Here is a 20,239-nt window from a genome sequence, read left to right as displayed (position 1 = left end):
TAATACTATAGTATATCTGATCTAAAATAAAAAAATGTCCAGGCTATCTTGCAGTTTTATGGTCATGCTAGAGCTAACAGAATGCAAATTATTTAAATAATATTAATATTTGTTTTATGTATGACACATACAATCTGCTAGTAAAAACATATTCTACCTTAAGGTAAGGAATTTTTAGAATTCTAAAGAAACATTTTAAAATACATACTGATGATGGAGATACACGTATGCCTTTTAAACCTGTAAACTTGTCAGTATCAATATTTTTCTTATGGTCTTCATATTCACACACTTCTTTAAGCCTACTTATCAGACTGAGGCAAAAGAGACAAGTAAGAATCAGAGCAGAGCTAATGTGTTGATGGTATTAGAGATCTTTTTTTCTCCTACCACAGAATTATTATCATTTTGTTTTCTAGAGACCTGTCCACACATGCTGCTCCAGTGTGATGTAAATAAATATGTCCTTAAGTTTCTATACGTCTGCCTCTGGTGTCTCTGTGTACAATGATGTGATTTGTCCATCTTTCCACTGCACTGTGATATCGCCTGGCCCAGGTTCCTTTTTCAGTGGAGAATCCTCTGTTGGATCGCCCTTCTCCAAATTCACAATAGCTTGTTTGTTATCAACCTCCGATGACTCTGCATCTCCATCAGCTTTCTGATACATGGCTATCAGCTTGCGTCTCCTGCAATGCATGAAGACTAAAGTTAAAGAAATAGTAAAGTCCAAATTAAACTTTCATAATTCAGAAAGGGTATGTAATTTTAAACAACTTTCTAATTTACTTTTATAATCAAATTTGCTTTGTTCTCTTGTTATTCTTAGTTGAAAGCTAAACCTAGGTAGGCTCATATGCTAATTTCTAAGACCTTGAAGGCTGCCTCTTAGCTGAATACATTTGACAGTTTTTCACAGCTAGAGGGTGTTAGTTCTTGTGTTTCATGTAGATAACATTGTGCTCACGCACGTGAAGTTATTTAAGTCAGCACTAATTGCCTGAAATGCAAGTCTGTGAAAAGATCTGAGATAAGGAGGCAGTCAGCAGAAGCTTAGATAGAAGGTAATTACAGAGGTATAAATTATATTTATATAACAGTGTTGGTTATGCAAAACTAGGGAATGGTAAATAGAGGGATAATCTATCTTTTTAAACAATAACATTTTTGGTGTTTACTATTTTATTGGACTAGGTAAACATGTAACCTTAAATTAAACAGTAAAGGGATATAATAGTCAAAAGTGAAATGTGCATCAGTCTACTTAAATTTTAATTAAACACATTTTTTGCAGCATACTTGTATTGACACAAATGGTTCTAGGAAAAGTAATTACAATTTTAGGGAAATATGTTGAGCATGCCCTGTATTCAAACAATACACCTGCTCATAAAGACTTATATATGATATGGCATGTATCATATCAGTAATGAATCAAGTCATACAAGACGCTACCATCAAAATGAGCAAGCACATGATTTGAATGTTTGTGCATGGTGTAGGCCTCTGAAACAGTGGTATATTTTACTAGATGCATTCTTGATATTGCAAGTATATTGCAGAAATACTACTATTCAAAATATAAATACACTCATGCGCATTTCACTTTTGACTTTTATTTGCATTTAAACAAAAACACAAGAATAATATTAACTTAAAGCAAACAAGGCATGAAAATGACAGTGATGTAAAATAGTATGATTTCTACAACTTCCTGGCTAATATTGACATCATATATTTATATGATTTCATAATTAGAAATATATATTTTAAAATATTATAAAATATTAAAGCTCACTTGTTGCCCATGATGTTTCGACTCAGAAGATAAAGTCCCAAGAACAATCCAACAAAGGAGAGGGCCAATATTGCATAGTTCCATGCAGTAACTGTGGGAGAAAACAAGAACGCTTCACAAACGGCTCCGGTATTATGATTGTGATTTCACAGGTTGTTATATACACTAGCAGCTCAGGGAGCTCTATAGAATAGGACATTGGGGATATATATATTAAATGGAATTGCCACTTATGAGGTTTTGTTTCCGTTTAAAGAACATCAAAACTGGCTATAGACGCATCTATACTATTTTAACCCCTTAATGACCACAGCACTTTTCCAGTTTCTGTCCGTTTGGGACCAAGGCTATTTTTACATTTTTGTGGTGTTTGTGTTTAGCTGTAATTTTCCTCTTGCTCATTTACTGTACCCACACATATTATATACCGTTTTTCTCGCCATTAAATGGACTTTCCAAAGATACCATTATTTTCATCATATCTTATAATTTATTACAAATTTTTTTATAAAATATGAGAAAAAAAATAGAAAAAAAAACACTTTTTCTAACTTTGACCCCCAAAATCTGTTACACATCTACAATCACCAAAAAACACCCATGCTAAATATTTTCTAAATTTTGTCCTGAGTTTAGAAATACCCAATGTTTACATGTTATTTGCTTTTTTTTGCAAGTTATAGGGCCATAAATACAAGTAGCACTTTGCTATTTCCAAACCATTTTATTCAAGATTAGCGCTAGTTACATTGGGACACTGATATCTTTCAGGATTCCCTGAATATCCCTTGACATGTATATATATTTTTTAGAAGACATCCCAAAGTATTGATCTAGGCCAATTTTGGTATATTTCATGCCACCATTTCACCGCCAAATGCGATCAAATACAAAAAATCGTTCACTTTTTCACAAACTTTCGGTTTCTCACCCCCACCTTCCCGTGCACGCGCGCGCGCGCCCGTGCGCGCCCCCGGGCATCCCCGCCCCCGATCCTGCCCCCCTCAGCATCATCCAGGGCCATCGATGGCCGCCACCCGCCTCCCACACCGGCTCCTATCCACCCACAAACCTAGCCGTTAATGTCCGGTGCAGAGAGGGCCACAGAGTGGCTCTCTCTGCATCGGATGGCTACAAATGGTTATTGCAGGATGCCTCGATATCGAGGCATCACTGCAATAACCGGAAAGCAGCTGGAAGCGAGCAGGATCGCTTCCAGCTGCTTTCCACACCGAGGACGTGCAGGGTACGTCCTCAGGCATTAACTGCCTTTTTTTCGAGGACGTACCCTGCACGTCCTCGGTCGTTAAGGGGTTAAAAATAAAAAAGATATTTAATGAAGTATTATGCCTTTTTTCCTGATTAACATACGCCTAGATTACGAGTTTTGTCGGCAGTTTATGCTCACCGCTCACCTACAGACAACGCTGGTATTACAGGTTTTTAAAAACCCGGCGTTAGCCGCAAAAAAGTGAGCGTAGAGCAAAATTTAGCTCCACATCTCACCTCAATACCAGCGCTGCTTACATTAGCGGTGAGCAGGTAAAACATGCTTGTGCACGATTTCCCCATAGGAATCAATGGGGGAGAGCCGGCTGAAAAAAAAACTAACACCTGCAAAAAAGCAGCGTAAAGCTCCTAACGCAGCCCCATTGATTCCTATGGGGAAATACTTTTTATGTCTACACCTAACACCATAACATGAACCCCGAGTCTAAACACCCCTAATCTTACACTTATTAACCCCTAATCTGCCGCCCCGACATCGCCGACACCTGCATAATATTATTAACCCCTAATCTGCCACTCCGGACACCGCCGCCACCTACATTATACTTATGAACCCCTAATCTGCTGCCCCCAACATCGCCGAACCCTACATTATATTTATTAACCCCTAATCTGCTACCCCCAATGTTGCCGCAACCTACCTACACTTATTAACCCCTAATCTGCCGCCCCCAAAGTCGCTGCCACTATATTAAAGTTATTAACCCCTAAAAAAGTCTAACCCTAACCCTAACACCCCCTAACTTAAATATAATTTAAATAAATCTAAATAAAATAACTATCATTAATTAAATTATTCCTATTCCTATTTAAAACTAAATAAAAACCCTAAGATTGCTACAATATAACTAATAGTTACATTGTATCTAGCTTAGGGTTTACTTTTATTTTACAGGCAACTTTGTATTTATTTTAACTAGATAGAATAGCTACCTAGCTAAAATAAGACAAATTTACCTGTAAAATAAATCCTAACCTAAGTTACAATTACACCTAACACTACACTATAATTACATTAATTACCTAAACTAAATACAATTAAATTCAATTTTAAAAAATTATCTAAAGTACGAAAAAAACCCACAGTAAATTACAGAAAATAATAAAATAATTACACGTTTTTAAAACTAATTACACCTAATCTAATCCCCCTAATAAAATAAAAAAGCCCCCCAAAAGTATAAAAAGCCCTACCCTATACTAAATTTCAAATAGCCCTTAAAAGGGCCTTTTGCGAGGCATTGCCCCAAAGTAATCAGCTCTTTTACCTGTAAAAAAAAGTACAATACCCCCCCAACATTAAAACACACCACCCACACACCAAACCCTACTCTAAAACCCCCCCAATACCCCCTTAATAAAACCTAACACTAACCCCTTGAAGATCACCCTACCTTGAGAAGTCTTCACCCAGCCGGGCCAAAGTCCTCAACGAAGCCGGGCGAAGTGGTCCTCCAGATGGGCAGAAGTCTTTATCGAAGCCGGCCAGAAGAGGTCCTCCAGATGGGCAGAAGTTTTCATCCAGGTGGCATCTTCTATCTTCATCCATCCGGCGCGGAGCGGCTCCATCTCAAAGACATCCGACGCGGAGCATCCTCTTCCAACGAAGTCCAACTGAAGAATGAAGGTTCCTTTAAATTACGTCATCCAAGATGGCATCCCTTGTATTCCAATTGGCTGATAGAATCAGCCAATCAGAATTAAGGTAGAAAAAATCCTATTAGCTGATGCAATCAGCCAATAGGATTGAGCTTGCATTCTATTGGCTGATCCAATCAGCCAATAGAATGCCAGCTCAATCCTATTGGCTGATTGGATCAGCCAATAGGATTGAACTTCAATCCTATTAGCTGATTGCATCAGCCAATAGGATTTTTTCTACCTTAATTCCGATTGGCTGATCGGAATTCAAGGGATGCCATCTTGGATGATGTTATTTAAAGGAACTTCATTCTTCAGTTGGACTTCGTTGGAAGAGGATGCTCCGCGTCAGATGTCTTGAAGATGGAGCGCTCCGCGCCAGATGGATGAAGATAGAAGATGCCGCCTGGATAAAGACTTATGCCCGTCTGGAGGACCTCTTCTGGCCGGCTTCGATGAAGACTTCTGCCCGTCTGGAGGACCACTTCGCCCGGCTTCGTTGAGGACTTCGGCCCGGCTGGGTGAAGACTTCTCAAGGTAGGGTGATCTTCAAGGGGTTAGTGTTAGGTTTTATTGGGTATTGGGATATTGGGTGGGTTTTAGAGTAGGGTTGGGTGTGTGGGTGGTGGGTTTTAATGTTGGGGGGGTATTGTACTTTTGTTTACAGGTAATAGAGCTGATTACTTTGGGGCAATGCCCCGCAAAAGGCCCTTTTTTGGGCTATTTGTAATTTAGTATAAAAGTAGGGCTTTTTATTATTTTGGGGGGCTTTTTTATTTTATTAGGGGGATTAGATTATGTGTAATTAGTTTAAAAAACTTGTAATTATTTTATTATTTTCTGTAATTTAGTGGGGTTTTATTTCGTACTTTAGATAATTTTTTTAAATTGTATTTAATTGTATTTAGTTTAGGTAATTAATTTAATTATAGTGTAGTGTTAGGTGTAATTGTAACTTAGGTTAGGATGTATTTTACAGGTAAAATTGAATTTATTTTAACTAGGTAGCTTTTAAATAGTTAATAACTATTTAATAACTATTCTACCTAGTTAAAATAAATACAAAGTTGCCTGTAAAATAAAAATAAATCCTAAGCTAGCTACAATGTAACTATTAGTTATATTGTAGCTATCTTAGGGTTTATTTTATAGGTAAGTATTTAGTTTTAAATAGGTATAATTTAGTGAATTGTAGTAATTTTCTTTAGATTTATTGTAATTATCTTTTAGTTAGGGGGTAGGGTTAGACTTAGATTTAGGGGTTAATACATTTAATATAGTGGCGGCGACATTGGGGGCGGCAGATTAGGGGTTAATAAATGTAGGTAGGTGTCGGCGATGTTAGGGAAGGTAGATTAGGGGTTAATAAAATTTAAGTAGTGTTTGCGATGCGGGAGGGCGGTGGTTTAGGGGTTAATATTTTTTATAGTGGTGGCGATGTTCGGTTGGTTCGGCAGATTAGGGGTTAAATTTGTTTTTAGTGTTTACGATGTGGGGGGGGCTCGGTTTAGGGGTTAATAGGTAGTTTATGGGTGTTAGTGTACTTTTTAGCACTTCAGTTAAGAATTTTATGCTACAGCGTTAGCCCATAAAACTCTTAACTATTGACTTTTAAATGCGGTACCAGTCTTGACAGGAGAGGCTGTACCGCTCACTTTTTGGAAGACTCGTAATACCAGTGTTATGCAAGTCCCATTGAAAATATAGTATACACAATTGACGTAAGTGGATTTGCAGTATTTTTGAGTCTGGCCAAAAAAGTGAGCGGTACACCTGTCATTTCAAGACTCGTAATACCAGCGTTAGGACCTCTCAACGCTGCTTTTTAAGGCTAACGCAAGACTCGTAATCTAGGTGAGGGTATTTGAAACAGTAGATGCAATGGAGTGCTATTTTATGAAGGAAGGGCCTAATTATATGATAACAGGCAAAATCTGTTGAATGTAGAAGCACAAGAACAGGAACCCTGGCAATATAACCATTAAAACCTATTAAAGTTTATTTTGAATGCTGAGTTTAGTCAGTAGGTCAGGATGCTGTAATGTCACTCTCCCAAAGAGTAAATATTACTACAGTTAGTCGTTACTCCAAAGCCTTTCAGTAAAGACCTCACAATGGATGCCCAAGACCATGTCATGGCTTGGCAGACTAAATGTATTTAAGATAACTATTTTACCTAAATTCCTGTATGTCTTCCAAACTGTCCCCATTCCTTTTCCTAAATCATATACATTTGGAAAAAAATGACCACCTATGGTAGCAAAAGCCACTTTAGTTATACCTACCAGTCATGGGGGATTGGGAGTAACACGAGCAGCAGTTTTTCTGCATAAAATAGTTGAATGGTATACATTTGACTCAGACAACCACAAATTATGGGTATCTTTTGAACATTCTTTATTAAAAGTCCAGCAATTAGGGCTTTCTGTTGGCAACATGTCTCTCGCTGTCTGCCATTGGTGGCAGACTATCCAATAGTCAGAGAGACATTTGCAGTTTCGTTTAAACTTTTAAATACATTTCCTACACTATCTTTAAGCCTGTCTCCATTGACAACAACCCTATCTAATTTAGATTTCCTAAAAGAGATTTCCTTGACATTCCCAGGTACTAATATTTTACACAGCCTTCTCCTATCTTACATTCTAACTGGTGCATTTATTGCCAACTGATATTTTTTTTTAATACGGAGAGAGAGAACTTTGTGAACTAGACCCTGTACAGCTTTTGAGAAACTGTGCTGCTACAACAAAACAATACAGCATGCAATTTGACTTCTCTATTCTCTCCTAATACCTCCCTCCTCAACAACTCTTCCATCTTACAACACCTCTTGGCAGAAAGACTTACTTTTCACCTTGACATCTAAAGAATGGCATTCTACAATTCATAGAACGGCTACATGTGCGCACTCTGCGTCTCTTCTGGAAACAAATTACAAACTTCTGCTAAGGTGGAATTTCACCTCACAAACGGCTGGATTATGAGTTTGGCGTTAGCCATAAAAAGCAGCGTTATGGGGTCCTAACACTGCTTTTTAACGCCCACTGGTATTACAAGTTTGGAAGGTACAGGTGTACCACTCACTTTTCTTCCGCGACTTTTCCATACCGCAAATCCACTTACGTCAATTGCGTATCCTATCTTTTTAATGGGATTTGGCTAACGCTGGTATTACAAGTCTTGGAAGAAGTGAGAGGTACAGCCTCTACCTCCAAGACTCCTACAGCATATAAAAGTCAGTAGTTATGAGTTTTATGGGCTAACGCCGGAACATAAAGCTCTTAACTAAAGTGCTAAAAAGTACACTAACAACCATACACTACCTATAAACCCCTAAACCGAGGCCCCCCCCCCACATCGCAAACACTAAAATAAATTTTTTTAACCCCTAATCTGCCAACTAGACATCACCGCGGCCTACATTATACCTATGAACCCCTAATCTGCTGCTCCTAACATCGCAGACACCTACATTATATTTATTAACCCTTAATCTGCCCCCTCCAACGTCGCCGACACCTACCTACAATTATTAACCCCTAATCTTCCGACCCCAACGTCACCGCTACTATAATAAAGTTATTAACCCCTAAACCTAAGTCTAACCCTAACCCTAACACTCCCCTAACTTAAATCTATTTTTAATAAATCTAAATAAAATTACTATAATTAAATACATTTTTCCTATTTAAAACTAAATACTTACCTGTAAAATAAACCCTAATATAGCTACAATATAACTAATAGTTACATTGTAGCTATTTTAGGATTTATTTTTATTTTACAGGCAACTTTGTATTTAAAACCAATCCTGAATGGAATGAAAAGAGGCGCCAATAGGGTGATATTGTATGAACAAAGTCAATTACAGCAAGCGACGATGGTTATACTCACAAACGGGGCGGCACTGGATTGTGCCAGAACCAGCAGACCGGGACCTAATCGTCGCCCGGCAGACAAACACTCGATAGGAAACTCCAAGATGTCACGTGGGACCCTTCAGCCAATCGGGTACGAGAACACGTCCACACCTTACTCCAGACGGTAGAACCTGTTCTAATGTTGGTGTGATCTATCCCTAGAGGATTGTTTATATCTTGAAGCTATAATGGCGAATACACCTTGAGATTGGGATTATTTAAAACTGTGTGCAAATTTAATGTAATTCTGTTACTAATATGTGTAAAATGTCACATTTGTTTTTGATGATATAAATAACTAGCATCTAGCATTAAGTTGTATAGAAATTTCTCTTGTTAATTTGTGATATGACAACGTTGTTAATGGGGGAGTGTTCTACGAAGTAGTGTTTTCATTGGTCCAGAGGGGTATTAATACAGCAGGTGTGTGTAAAACATTAGTACAGCCTGATGAAACGGCTCTGTGCAGCAGAGAAACGCGTTGCTGGTTTCTTTTTAAAACTTTTAATAAATTGTTTTAATTATACCCCTTTGGAGTCCTTTCCTGTGAATTCGTTATCAAGTTCCTTGGTCTGGTGGATATTGGACGCTAGCACCACCTGCCCTGTGTATCTCACAAAGTCTTCCTGCTGTGATCTCAGGGGAGGAAGGTGTGTACCCAGGCCGTCTGTGGATTGGTTAAGCAGCCGTCCGGAGTAAGGTGTGGACGTGTTCTCGTACCCGATTGGCTGAAGGGTCCCACGTGACATCTTGGAGTTTCCTAACGAGTGTTTGTCTGCCGGGCGACGATTAGGTCCCGGTCTGCTGGTTCTGGCACAATCCAGTGCCGTCCTGTTTGTGAGTATAAACATCGTCGCTTGCTGTAATTGACTTTGTTCATACGATATCACCCTATTGGCGCCTCTTTTCATTCCATTCAGGATTGGTTTTGGTCGTTGTCATTTTATCCGAGAGAGCAGCCTTCGATCTTCGTCCATCTTTTGTTTTTCATTTGTTTGGCGCCCAGCGCACCTCCAGAGTTTGATTCATCATCCTCTTCTTAACTTTGTATTTATTTTAACTAGGGACAATAGTTATTAAATAGTTATTAACTATTTAATAAATACCTAGATAAAATAAATACAAATATACCTGTAAAATAAACCCTAACCTAAGTTACAATTACACCTAACACTACTCTATAATTAAATTAATTACTTAAACTACCTACAATTAAATACAATAAAATAAAATAAACTAAATTACGAAAAAAACCACTAAATTACAGAAAATAAAAAAGAAATTACAATATTTTAAACTAATTACACCTACTCTAATCCCCCTAATAAAATAAAAAAGCCCCCCAAAATAATAAAATTCCCTACCCTACACTAAATTACAAATAGCCCTTAAAAGGGCCTTTTGCGGGGCATTGGCCCAAAGTAATCAGCTCTTTTACCAGCCCTTAAAAGGGTTTTTTGCGGGGCATTGCCCCAAAGTAATCGGCTCTTTTACCTGTAAAAAAAATACAATACCCCCCAACATTAAAACCCACCACCCACATACCCCTACTCTAAAACACACCCAATCCCCCCTTAAAAAAACCTAACACTATCCCCCTGACGATCACCCTACCTTGAGCCGCCTTCACCCAGCCGGGCCGAACTCTTCATCCAATCCGGCAAGAAGAGGTCCTCCAGAGGGTCCGAAGTCTTCATCCTATCCGAAGAAGAGGACATCCAGACCGGAAGAAATCTTCATCCAAGCGGCATCTTCTTTCTTCATCCTTCCGGAGCGGAGCGGCACCATCTTGAAGACCTCCGATGCGGAACATCCTCCTTGCCCGACGACTAGACGATGAATGATGGTTCCTTTAAATGACGTCATTTAAGATTGCGCCCCTCGAATTCCGATTGGCTGATAGGATTCTATCAGCCAATCGGAATTAAGGTAGGAAAAATCCAATTGGCTGATCCAATCAGCCAATCGGATTGACCTCGCATTCTATTGGCTGATCTGAACAGCCAATAGAATGCGAGGTCAATCCAATTGGCTGATTGGATCAGCCAATCGGATTGAACTTCAATCCGATTGGCTGATTGAATCAGCCAATCGGATTTTTCCTACCTTAATTCCGATTGGCTGATAGAATCCTATAAGCCAATCGGAATTCGTGGGATGCCATCTTGGATGACATCATTTAAAGGAACCGTCATTCATCGTCTAGTCGTCGGGCATGTTCCGCGTCGGAGGTCTTCAAGATGGTGCCGCTCCGCTCCGGAAGGATGAAGAAAGAAGATGCCGCTTGGATGAAGATTTCTTCCGGTCTGGATGTCCTCTACTGCCCGGATAGGATGAAGACTTCGGACCCTCTGGAGGATCTCTTCTTGCCGGATTGGATGAAGAGTTTGGCCCGACTGGGTGAAGACGGCTCAAGGTAGGGTTATCTTCAGGGGGTTAGTGTTAGTTTTTTTTAAGGGGGGATTGGGTGGGTTTTAGAGTAGGGGTATGTGGGTGGTGGATTTTAATTTTGGGGGGGTATTGTATTTTTTTTACAGGTAAAAGAGCTGATTACTTTGGGACAATGCCCCGCAAAAAGCCTTTTTAAGGGCCGGTAAAAGAGCTGATTACTTTGGGGCAATGCCCCGCAAAAGGCCCTTTTAAGGGCTATTTGTAATTTAGTGTAGGGTAGGGAATTTTATTATTTTGGGGGGCTTTTTTATTTTATTAGTGGGATTAGGGGTTAATAATATAATGCAGGTGGCGAGGATGTCGGGGGCGGCAGATTAGGGGTTAATAAGTGTAAGGTTAGGGGTGTTAAGATTCGGGGTTCTTGTTAGGGTGTTAGGTGTAGACTTAGAAAGTATTTTCCCATAGAAAACAATGGGGCTGCGTTAGGAGCTGAACGCTGCTTTTTTGCAGGTGTTAGGTTTTTTTCAGACAACTCAGCCCCATTGTATCCTATGGGGAAATCGTGCACGAGCACGTTTTGCCAGCTTACCGCTACCGTAAGCAACGCTGGTATTACAGGTAGAAATGGCGCTAAATTTGCTCAACGCTCACTTTTCTGAGGCTAACGCAGCCATTCAGAAAACTTGTAATACCAGCGTTGTTTAAAGTGAGCGCTGGAAAAAAAAGGCTCGTTAGCCCCGCAAGTTTTTACCGGCAAAACTTGTAATTTAGCCGAAAGAGTGAAACACTTATTCCCGGGATCCTCTGAAAGTTGTTGGAGGAATTGTAACCAGATTGGATCCCTATACCACTTGTTTTAGACATGCCCGAAAATTATTTGATTCTGGGAAGAGGTCTGTAAATGTGTAAACACCATACATAAAGTGATGGTAAACTCTCCCCTTTATAAAAACAGATCCGAAATATTAGCAATATTTTAGATGGAGATTAATTAATCAATTGTAATGAAGAATATAGATATGAAATTCAAATGCCCTGCGCTCCATTACCCACTTTAAAAGTAAAAAATTTTCTGTGATCTAAAGGTTTGAACTGTTCTCCAATCAGCATTCTCCCCTTTAGGCACCTTTTGTTGTAGTTAGAGTGCTGATTGGACAGCAATTCAGACCATTAGCTCACAGAAAAATTGACTTTTGTAGTAGCAGCAAAGTGCAGGGGTATTTTAATTTTATATCTATATTAAAAAATAAGTTATAGCGCATCTTCATAACAACTGATGAATTAAACTCCTTCTAAAATATCACTATAGTTTCCAAATCTGTTTTTTTTTTTTTTTTTTTTAATTAAAAGTTTTTTATTCAAGTTAGAACAGCTGACAAGCAATCAATAATTCACATTATTAACGATAGAACAGTTACAGGTACCAGAAAGACATGGCAGGATAATGAACCCTCTCCCGTGGGGGAGGTAAGTAGCTAGTTCTGGATTTTGTAGTTTGTATAAGATAGTGGCCCGAGAGGCGGGCGAGTAGAAAGGGGGAAGATAAGGAAAAAGAGAAAGGTATAAAGAAAGGGGATGGGGGTCAGCTCTTCGGGCACTCCACCGCGGCATGATGATTCTATGCGTGGGGGATCCAGCGTTGTGGAATGTGATAAAGTCTGTGCGTTAGGAGTTGGTTCAAATCTGTTTTTATATAGGAGAGAGTTACCATCACTTTAAAAGTAACTTAAAACCTGACCATTTAATCTTCCTATTTAACTTTATACTAAAACTTACCTCAAAATTACATCAATACTATTGCAATTAGCCATACACAGCACTAAGCAAATAATACCTACCTATCCCCATACAAAGGTGGCATACTCAATTTCAACGTAATCCCTTACAATTCATGACAACGCCATAAAATAGGAAAAACAAAAGGGTCAATGGGATTTTGATCGCTTATCTAAACAGACCCAAAATATCTTGGACAATTTAGAAGCATGCGAGAAGAAGACAAGATTTGACATGCCATCATAGCTTACAGGAGCTTGCCATTATCTAGGTCAAAGTTACATCATAAGTTACCCTGGGCAGGTGGTCAATAACTTATGATTGTCTACCTACAGACATACCCTCTATCTCTACTTGCAAGAATGTAAAATTGTACTGCACATTGCTTTACTGTTTGACCAACTTGGAGGAAACACTTCTGGGATAAAGTACCCCAAGAGACAGGTATCTACATTGTTTAATTAGAAACATGGTCCATCGGATAAAGCATAGACCCCAGCTCAATATACAGCAGTTCATACTTACGGTCTCCAGTGCGAAAAAACCACACAGCTCTCTGTAGCTTCTTCTGAGCAGGGGAAGGTGTGGTCGCAACCACGTCACTCATGTTGTGCTAGATTGTATTTTCTTATCTGACTGCAAGGGAAAGATATAACAGGTAACATTTGCAGATTAATGACAATGGTTTGACTTTGAAATAAAAAGCATGATTTACTAAATGGCTATAAAAACTGAGAATAAAACATGCATGTGTGTACACTATATACTGCAATGACAGTCTATGGAATGCACCAGTCACAGTGCTGCTAGTCTCTTGAATGCATGATGTACATACTGTATATACAAATAAATTGTACATTTTAGTAGTCAGGTGGCTATTAACACACACATACACATACTGTGTTTATACTGTAAATATTTTACATTGAAATGTTCTTCATTTAGAAGAAAATGTTTGTTGTATTTCTAAATATTTATTACTCACTTCGGGTTAGCACTGTAGGTCTAAAGCCGTGTTTGGTTAACGTGCGAGCGATAGATGTTAGGTTTTTTTATTGAGTCTATGGGGAGAAGAAGCTAACATAATCATGATATCTGAAGTCCTACAGTTAGCATGTTGGGTTTCGCTCACACACTAACTTTTTTTTTTCTTTTTGGTTTAAACTTGTTAAACTCTATCCAGCACGCGTTACAAGTTTACTTTTGTTGATGTGAGCACTAAAGCGTGAGAGCTAAATACCGCTCCACTTGTAATCTGGCCCTATGACAGCAAATAATATTTCATTATAGAAGTAAATTGGAAACTTTTTAAAAATTGTATACCTGAATAATAAAAAAAGTGGTTTCATGTCCCTTTAACAATATTAGTCTACTGAAAATGTACACATAACATCATTAGGCTGTTATAGTGCTGCACTGTAGCCTACTGGTTACATTTAGTATAACAATTATGATTTACACTCATGTTAAACTAGGGGTGTTTTACGTTTTTAGCAAAGGGTAGTGTTGGAAATGTTTTCAAGGCTAGAGAGAACAGTTTGATATATAAGATATAAGTCAAACACAATCAGTGTATATTCACAAAAATAATATAATTAAAATTAAAAAAAAAGTGAAACTAAAAATGTGCACATAAAGATAAAGAAACCTTTAAATGCCTGTGATGTAAGTAGGAAGCTTCCAAAATCCTTAGGTAAGTGTATCCAATAGCTGCACATTGCTTGTAGTTAAAGGGATACTGAACCCAATTTTTTTTCTTTGTGATTCAGATAGAGCATGAAATTTTAAGCAACTTTCTAATTTACTCCTCTTATCAAATGTTCTTCATTTTCTTGGTATCTTTATTTGAAATGCAAGAATGTAAGTTTAGATGCCGGCCCATTTTTGGTGAACAATCGGGATTGTTCTTGCTGATTGGTGGATAAATTCATCCACCAATAAAAAAGTGCTGTCCAGAGTCCTGAACCAAAAAAAAAAAGCTTAGATGCATTCTTTTTCAAATAAAGATAGCAAGAGAATGAAAAAAATTGATAATAGGAGTAAATTAGAAAGTTGCATAAAATTGCATGCTCTATGTAAATCACGAAAGAAAAATGTTTGGGTTCAGTGTCCCTTTAACCCTTTGAGTGCTAATGACGGCTCTGAGCCGTCACAGAGTTTCTCACTCTGGTGCTAATGACGTCTCAGAGAACATACACTGCCCCCTCCCTGCATATGAAAAGACAGATAACATAAACAGGAGCCAGCAGGAGTCTGTAAACGTGTGTATACATCTGACACTGTGGGGCTTGGTTAGGAGTCTGAAAATCAGCACAATGTTCTTAAAAAAATAAGCAAAACTATGCATTGTTATACAAACACTCCCAGATGGGCTATATAAAGGGATCATCTACAAAACATGTATGCAAAGAAAAACCTAGTGTACAATGTCCCTAAAAGAATTTTGTAAGCTCCCCTTCTTACATCAGAGGCATTTAAAAGTTTCTTTATCTTTATTTACACAAGGGCTTTATGTGCAGTTTATTGTCGTCGTCCCCCCATAGAACAGTTTAGCAATTTTATTAATAGAAAAATGATTCTAGTACATAACTGTGTGTTTCAGCCCTGCAAAGGGATTAAACAAATAAACTCATCTCTAGAGCAGCAATGCACTACTGGGAGCTAGTTAAACATCTGGCAAGTCAATGACAAGAGAAAAAAAGTGTGTGGCTACAAATCACCAGCTAAGCTATGTACATATTCTTTTCAACCAAGGATAGCAAGAGAATAAAGTATATTTGATCATCAAAATTAAAGATATCTTACAATTAGATTCTCTTTCTGAATCATGCAAGTGTATTAGTGACGTTCCTATCTTTTTAAAGGACCGCTAAAAACAAATTGTAAACTACATGATTTTGAACCTTCATATTTGAGAATAATGTTGCAATATGAACTGCAGCTTTATTTCATCAAATGAGTATATAGTTTAATGTTGATTAATTTTACTGGTTTCTTTGCCCCCCCCCAGGACAAAAGAATCCTTGCTAAACCAATCACAAACTAATATTCAGATATAGCACAAACTCTGTTTGCCCATGTGCAGTTGAGAGAGACTGGGGAAGCCTGCCCTTATCTCTTCCCTTAAAGGGACAGTTTACTCAAAAATCTTCTCCCCTTTAATTTGTTCCCAATGATCCACTTTACCTGCTGGAGTATATTAAATTGTTTACAAGTATTTCCTTTACCCTGTTTTTGGCATTTGAAATAGTTTATTTAGCTGTGAAATCCACACCTATCCTGAAAGTTTTTGGCCTCCAGGCCAAGCTGTGTAAACACAGCCAGTAGAAGAAATTACACTCCCAGTGGGTTATAGAAGAGATAAGGTAACAAAATGTTAATTTTCCATTGTTCTCTCCAAGTATTGGTGATTGGTTTATGAACAGATATAAGATAAAGAAGCAGGTATATGTACACAATGTGATAAAGTAATGATTTCTGATTATACCTACAAGCTCAACCCATTTTATTAGGTTGTGGCTTCAAAACACAAAATCGGCTAACTCATATACACAAATAAGCCTTACAAAAGCAAATCTCATACATTTTATACTCTGCAGCTGAGTTATTGGAAACACATTAAGGGAGAAACTATTTTATAGTGTACTGTCCCTTTAAGGTGATTTAGCACTGATTCAACTTAGTTACTATTGCAAAGGATGCTTCTCCTATCATGAGTGTTGATGCAAAACTGATAATCCACCTTTTACAAACATGGGACTGCTGAGAATCTTAGGTGGGGAGGGCGAAGTAAACAAAAGCTTGCATTAATTGACTAAAACTATTACCCAAACCTCCCTGAGAGAAAGTGAAAAAAGCATAATTTTTAGATGTATTTTACAGCAAAAGGCAGCAAAATAAATAATGAATGTATATTGCAATAATGTTTCATTTGCAATAATAAAAAAAGTTAAAAGGTCCTTTAAATTGGCAACATTTTACAAAAATAGTGTCAAAAGCCCTAGGCTGAGCAATGAAAAAAATCATTTAAAACTATAAACACATAAAAAAGAGCTATAAAATTTCTGTGATATAAAAATACTGTTTATTCCACAGTACAAAGAATGTAAAAAAAACTTTTTACAGAAAGTAATTTATGTGGTTAAAATACCACCTTCCCTTGGCATACTCTGGAGCCTTTAAGAAGAGGGAGTATAAAACAAATTGTTTGTGAGAGGTCAAGATACCGCTTTTTCTGTGTATTATATTGAATTGGTGCAGGCATAATAGGTGTTAGCAATCAGGTACATTTAAAGGGACCGTAAACATGTCTATTGTGCTGCTATAGACTAACATATCAGTCAAGTCTTAGGCCCCAATTTATCAAAGGTCTTGCGGACTTGATCAGACACTGCGGATCAGGTCCGCAAGACCTCGCTAAATGCTGAGAGCAATACGCTCTCCGCATTTAACATTGCACCAGCAGCTCTTGTGAGCTGCTGGTGCAACGCCGCCCCCTTCTGACTCGCGGCCAATCGGCCACTAGCAGGGAGGTGTCAATCAACCATCATTGTATTCGATCGGGTTGATTTCCGGCGATTCCTGTCCGCCTGCTCAGAGCAGGCGGACAGGGTTATGGAGCAGCGGTCTTTAGACCGCTGCTTCATAAGTTGTGTTTCTGGCGAGTATGAAGACTCGCCAGAAACACGGCCCTTCAAGCTCCGTACGGAGCTTGATAAATCGGCCTGTTAATGTTTTTAAAATGAATTAAAACAAACATCCTTTTTACTGCAATTATTTTTCAATGAACAAATTCCCCTCACCATTTGCCTTATTTAGAGGAGCCAATCTATGCTTTAGTCCTCAAACAACAACGCTAATCACTGTCATAATGTTAGTATAAAGCATTTTGTTTTGCAGTTGTGGCCTGACACCGCCAATTAGGGATATAGATGTAGCAATGTTATATTTGATAAGTCAGCAGAGTACATTTCAAGTTCTGAGAATTTGGAATTATTCAGTTTGTCAGAGCTAAATTATATGAAAAGGGGATAAAATAAATAATAAAAATATATTGCAAAGTTGTTTCATTATGCCTAATTAAACACTTTATATAAAAATCTCAAGGTGTTTACTGTCCCTTTAACTTGAAGACAGACAAGGCTTATTAAAGGGACACTGAACCCATTTTTTTTTCTTTTGTGATTCAGATAGAGCATGCAATTTTAATCAACTTTCTAATTTACTCCTATTATCAAATTTTCTTCATTCTCTTGGTATGTTTATTTGAAAAGCAAGAATGTAAGTTTAGATGCCGGCCCATTTTTGGTGAATAAGCTAGGTTGTCCTTGCTGATTGGACAGCACCAATAAACAAGTGCTGTCCATGGTCTGAACCAATAATTTGCTGGCTCCTTAGCTTAGATGCCTTCTTTTTCAAATAAAAATAGCAAGAGAACAAAAAAGAAATGATAATAGAAGTAAATTAGAAAGTTGCTTACAATTGCATGCTCTATCTGAGTCATGAAAGAAAAAATTTGTGTTCAGTGTCCCTTTAAGTCTGGATGACAACACAATTACTTTGTGCATTTTATTTTTTACTCATCTGTACCATGGCTCTGGCCCCTCAGAACAAACACATTTATGTTACATTTCAGACAGCATTTCTGGCATGGTCAAAGAGATGTTTAGAAGCAACTGATTTAACTGTAAAAGTTGTGGTATGATTAACTATTTCACCATATTGTTAAAAAAAATGGCTGCATGGAAGGGGAAACTGCTTAGTATTTGTGCGGGCATTAGAATTGTTATAATGGCCTATCTGTCTTACAAAGTGTGATTACTAGGGTGCACTGCAGCTAGCCTGTGAAAAAAAAATATATTGATTACTTTTTAAATCCAGTAAATCTCTTCCTTCCTCTGGTTACCTTTAAAAAAATGTTCAAATCATATGTTTGGATGAATGTAACTGGATATGATTATTTATCTATCTATCTATCTATCTATCTATCTATCTATCTATCTATCTATCTATATATCTATCACCCCTAACCAAGCCAAAAAGTATTAGATGTAAACTCAAGTCTACAGATTCCTGCTGGCTCCTGTTTGTTTAATGGGTATTTTCATATGCAGAGGAGGAGGGTAGTGTCTGCTTGACCCCTTTCAATGGGTGTCCCAGCCTGACCTCATCAACAGTGCTAAACTGGGAGCTTCTTACTAAGTTTTTAAAAGTTTTTTATACTGGATTATTAGATCAATATCTGTGCATATTCTTCTTTATAGTAGTGTCTATTACATGCAGTTAGAAAATTGGTGTATACTGCCCTTAAACGTAACTGTGTTTTTGTATGTGTGTGACTGCTTTGTATGTGTCTGCATGGGTGAAGAGGGGGAAAAGAAGAAATTAAATACAGGGTGACATAGGGACATTAAAGTCAAAATTAAACTTAAATAAATTGTACAGAACATGATATTTTAAGCAACTTTATCAATTTTGTGTAGTTCTCTTGGTATCCTGTATTAAAGAATAATACTAGCTAAGCTCAGGAGCATGCACGTGTTTATAGCCATCTGGCAGCAGTGCTTGCAGCAATGTTTATAGCAATCTTATACATAGTTGCAAGCACTCCTGGCATAGAATGCTAAAGACATCTGTATGTTTCTGAGCTCCTATCACCCTACCTAGCTTTACTCTTCAACAATCAATACCAAGAGAACAGATACAATTTAATAATAGAAGTAAATGGCATGTTCTATTTGAATCATCAACGTTCCATTTTGAATGTACTGTCACTTTTAGAGGACATGGATGTCAAACTGTGTATTGCATGTATTTTAACATTTTGTATTTCTAGAAAATAATACTGATGCTGCAAATTCAGTTAAAAGTAGCTGTTTACAAAAATGCTTTTAAAAGGAATTTCACTGTGAATCATACAGCTTATACTTCTGGCTCCTATTTATTTTAAAAGTGTAGAAAGTTATCTTTGTGTCTGCCCCCTCCAAGTCCCCTTAAAGGGACACTGAACACAAATTTTTTCTTTTGTGATTCAGATAGAGCATGACATTTTAAGCAACTTTCTAATTTACTCCTATTATCAAATTTTCTTCATTCTCTTGATATGTTTATTTGAACTGCAAGAATGCAAGTTTAGATGTAGGCCCATTTTTGGTAAACAACCTGGGTTGTCCTTGCTGATTGGTGGATAAATTCATCCACCAATAAAAAAAGTGCTATCCAGAGTACTGAAACAAACAAAAAAACTTAGATGCCTTCTTTTTCAAATAAAGATAGCAAGAGAACAAAAATTGCTAATAGGAGTAAATTAGAAAGTTGCTTAAAATTGCATGCTCTATCTGAATCACAAAAGAAAAAAAAATTGGGTTCAGTGTCCCTTTAAAGTTTTGTCTAGCTGCTAAAATACCACCACATGTTTGAC

General features: G+C 37.7%; 1 protein-coding gene across 2 annotated transcripts in view; it reads right to left on the bottom strand.

Moving 5' to 3' along the window:
- Positions 1-366: 366 nt before the first annotated feature.
- The window catches only part of SLC51B (solute carrier family 51 subunit beta), a 29,632-nt gene continuing 9,759 nt past the window's right edge, over positions 367-20,239 (bottom strand). For both annotated transcript variants that reach the window (XM_053717582.1, XM_053717583.1), the window contains exons 2-4: positions 13,345-13,455; positions 1,799-1,889; positions 367-689 (exon numbers count right to left, since the gene is read on the bottom strand). In XM_053717582.1, the coding sequence (XP_053573557.1) occupies positions 476-689; positions 1,799-1,889; positions 13,345-13,426 (387 nt within the window). In that variant the 5' untranslated portion in view covers positions 13,427-13,455 and the 3' untranslated portion in view covers positions 367-475. The remainder of the gene's footprint in view (positions 690-1,798; positions 1,890-13,344; positions 13,456-20,239) is intronic.

Source organism: Bombina bombina, chromosome 6 (assembly GCF_027579735.1).
Source record: "Bombina bombina isolate aBomBom1 chromosome 6, aBomBom1.pri, whole genome shotgun sequence".
In the NCBI taxonomy this organism is placed as follows: domain Eukaryota; kingdom Metazoa; phylum Chordata; class Amphibia; order Anura; family Bombinatoridae; genus Bombina; species Bombina bombina.
Note: the sequence above shows the minus strand (reverse complement) of the source record. Positions and strands in the feature narration are given on the sequence as shown.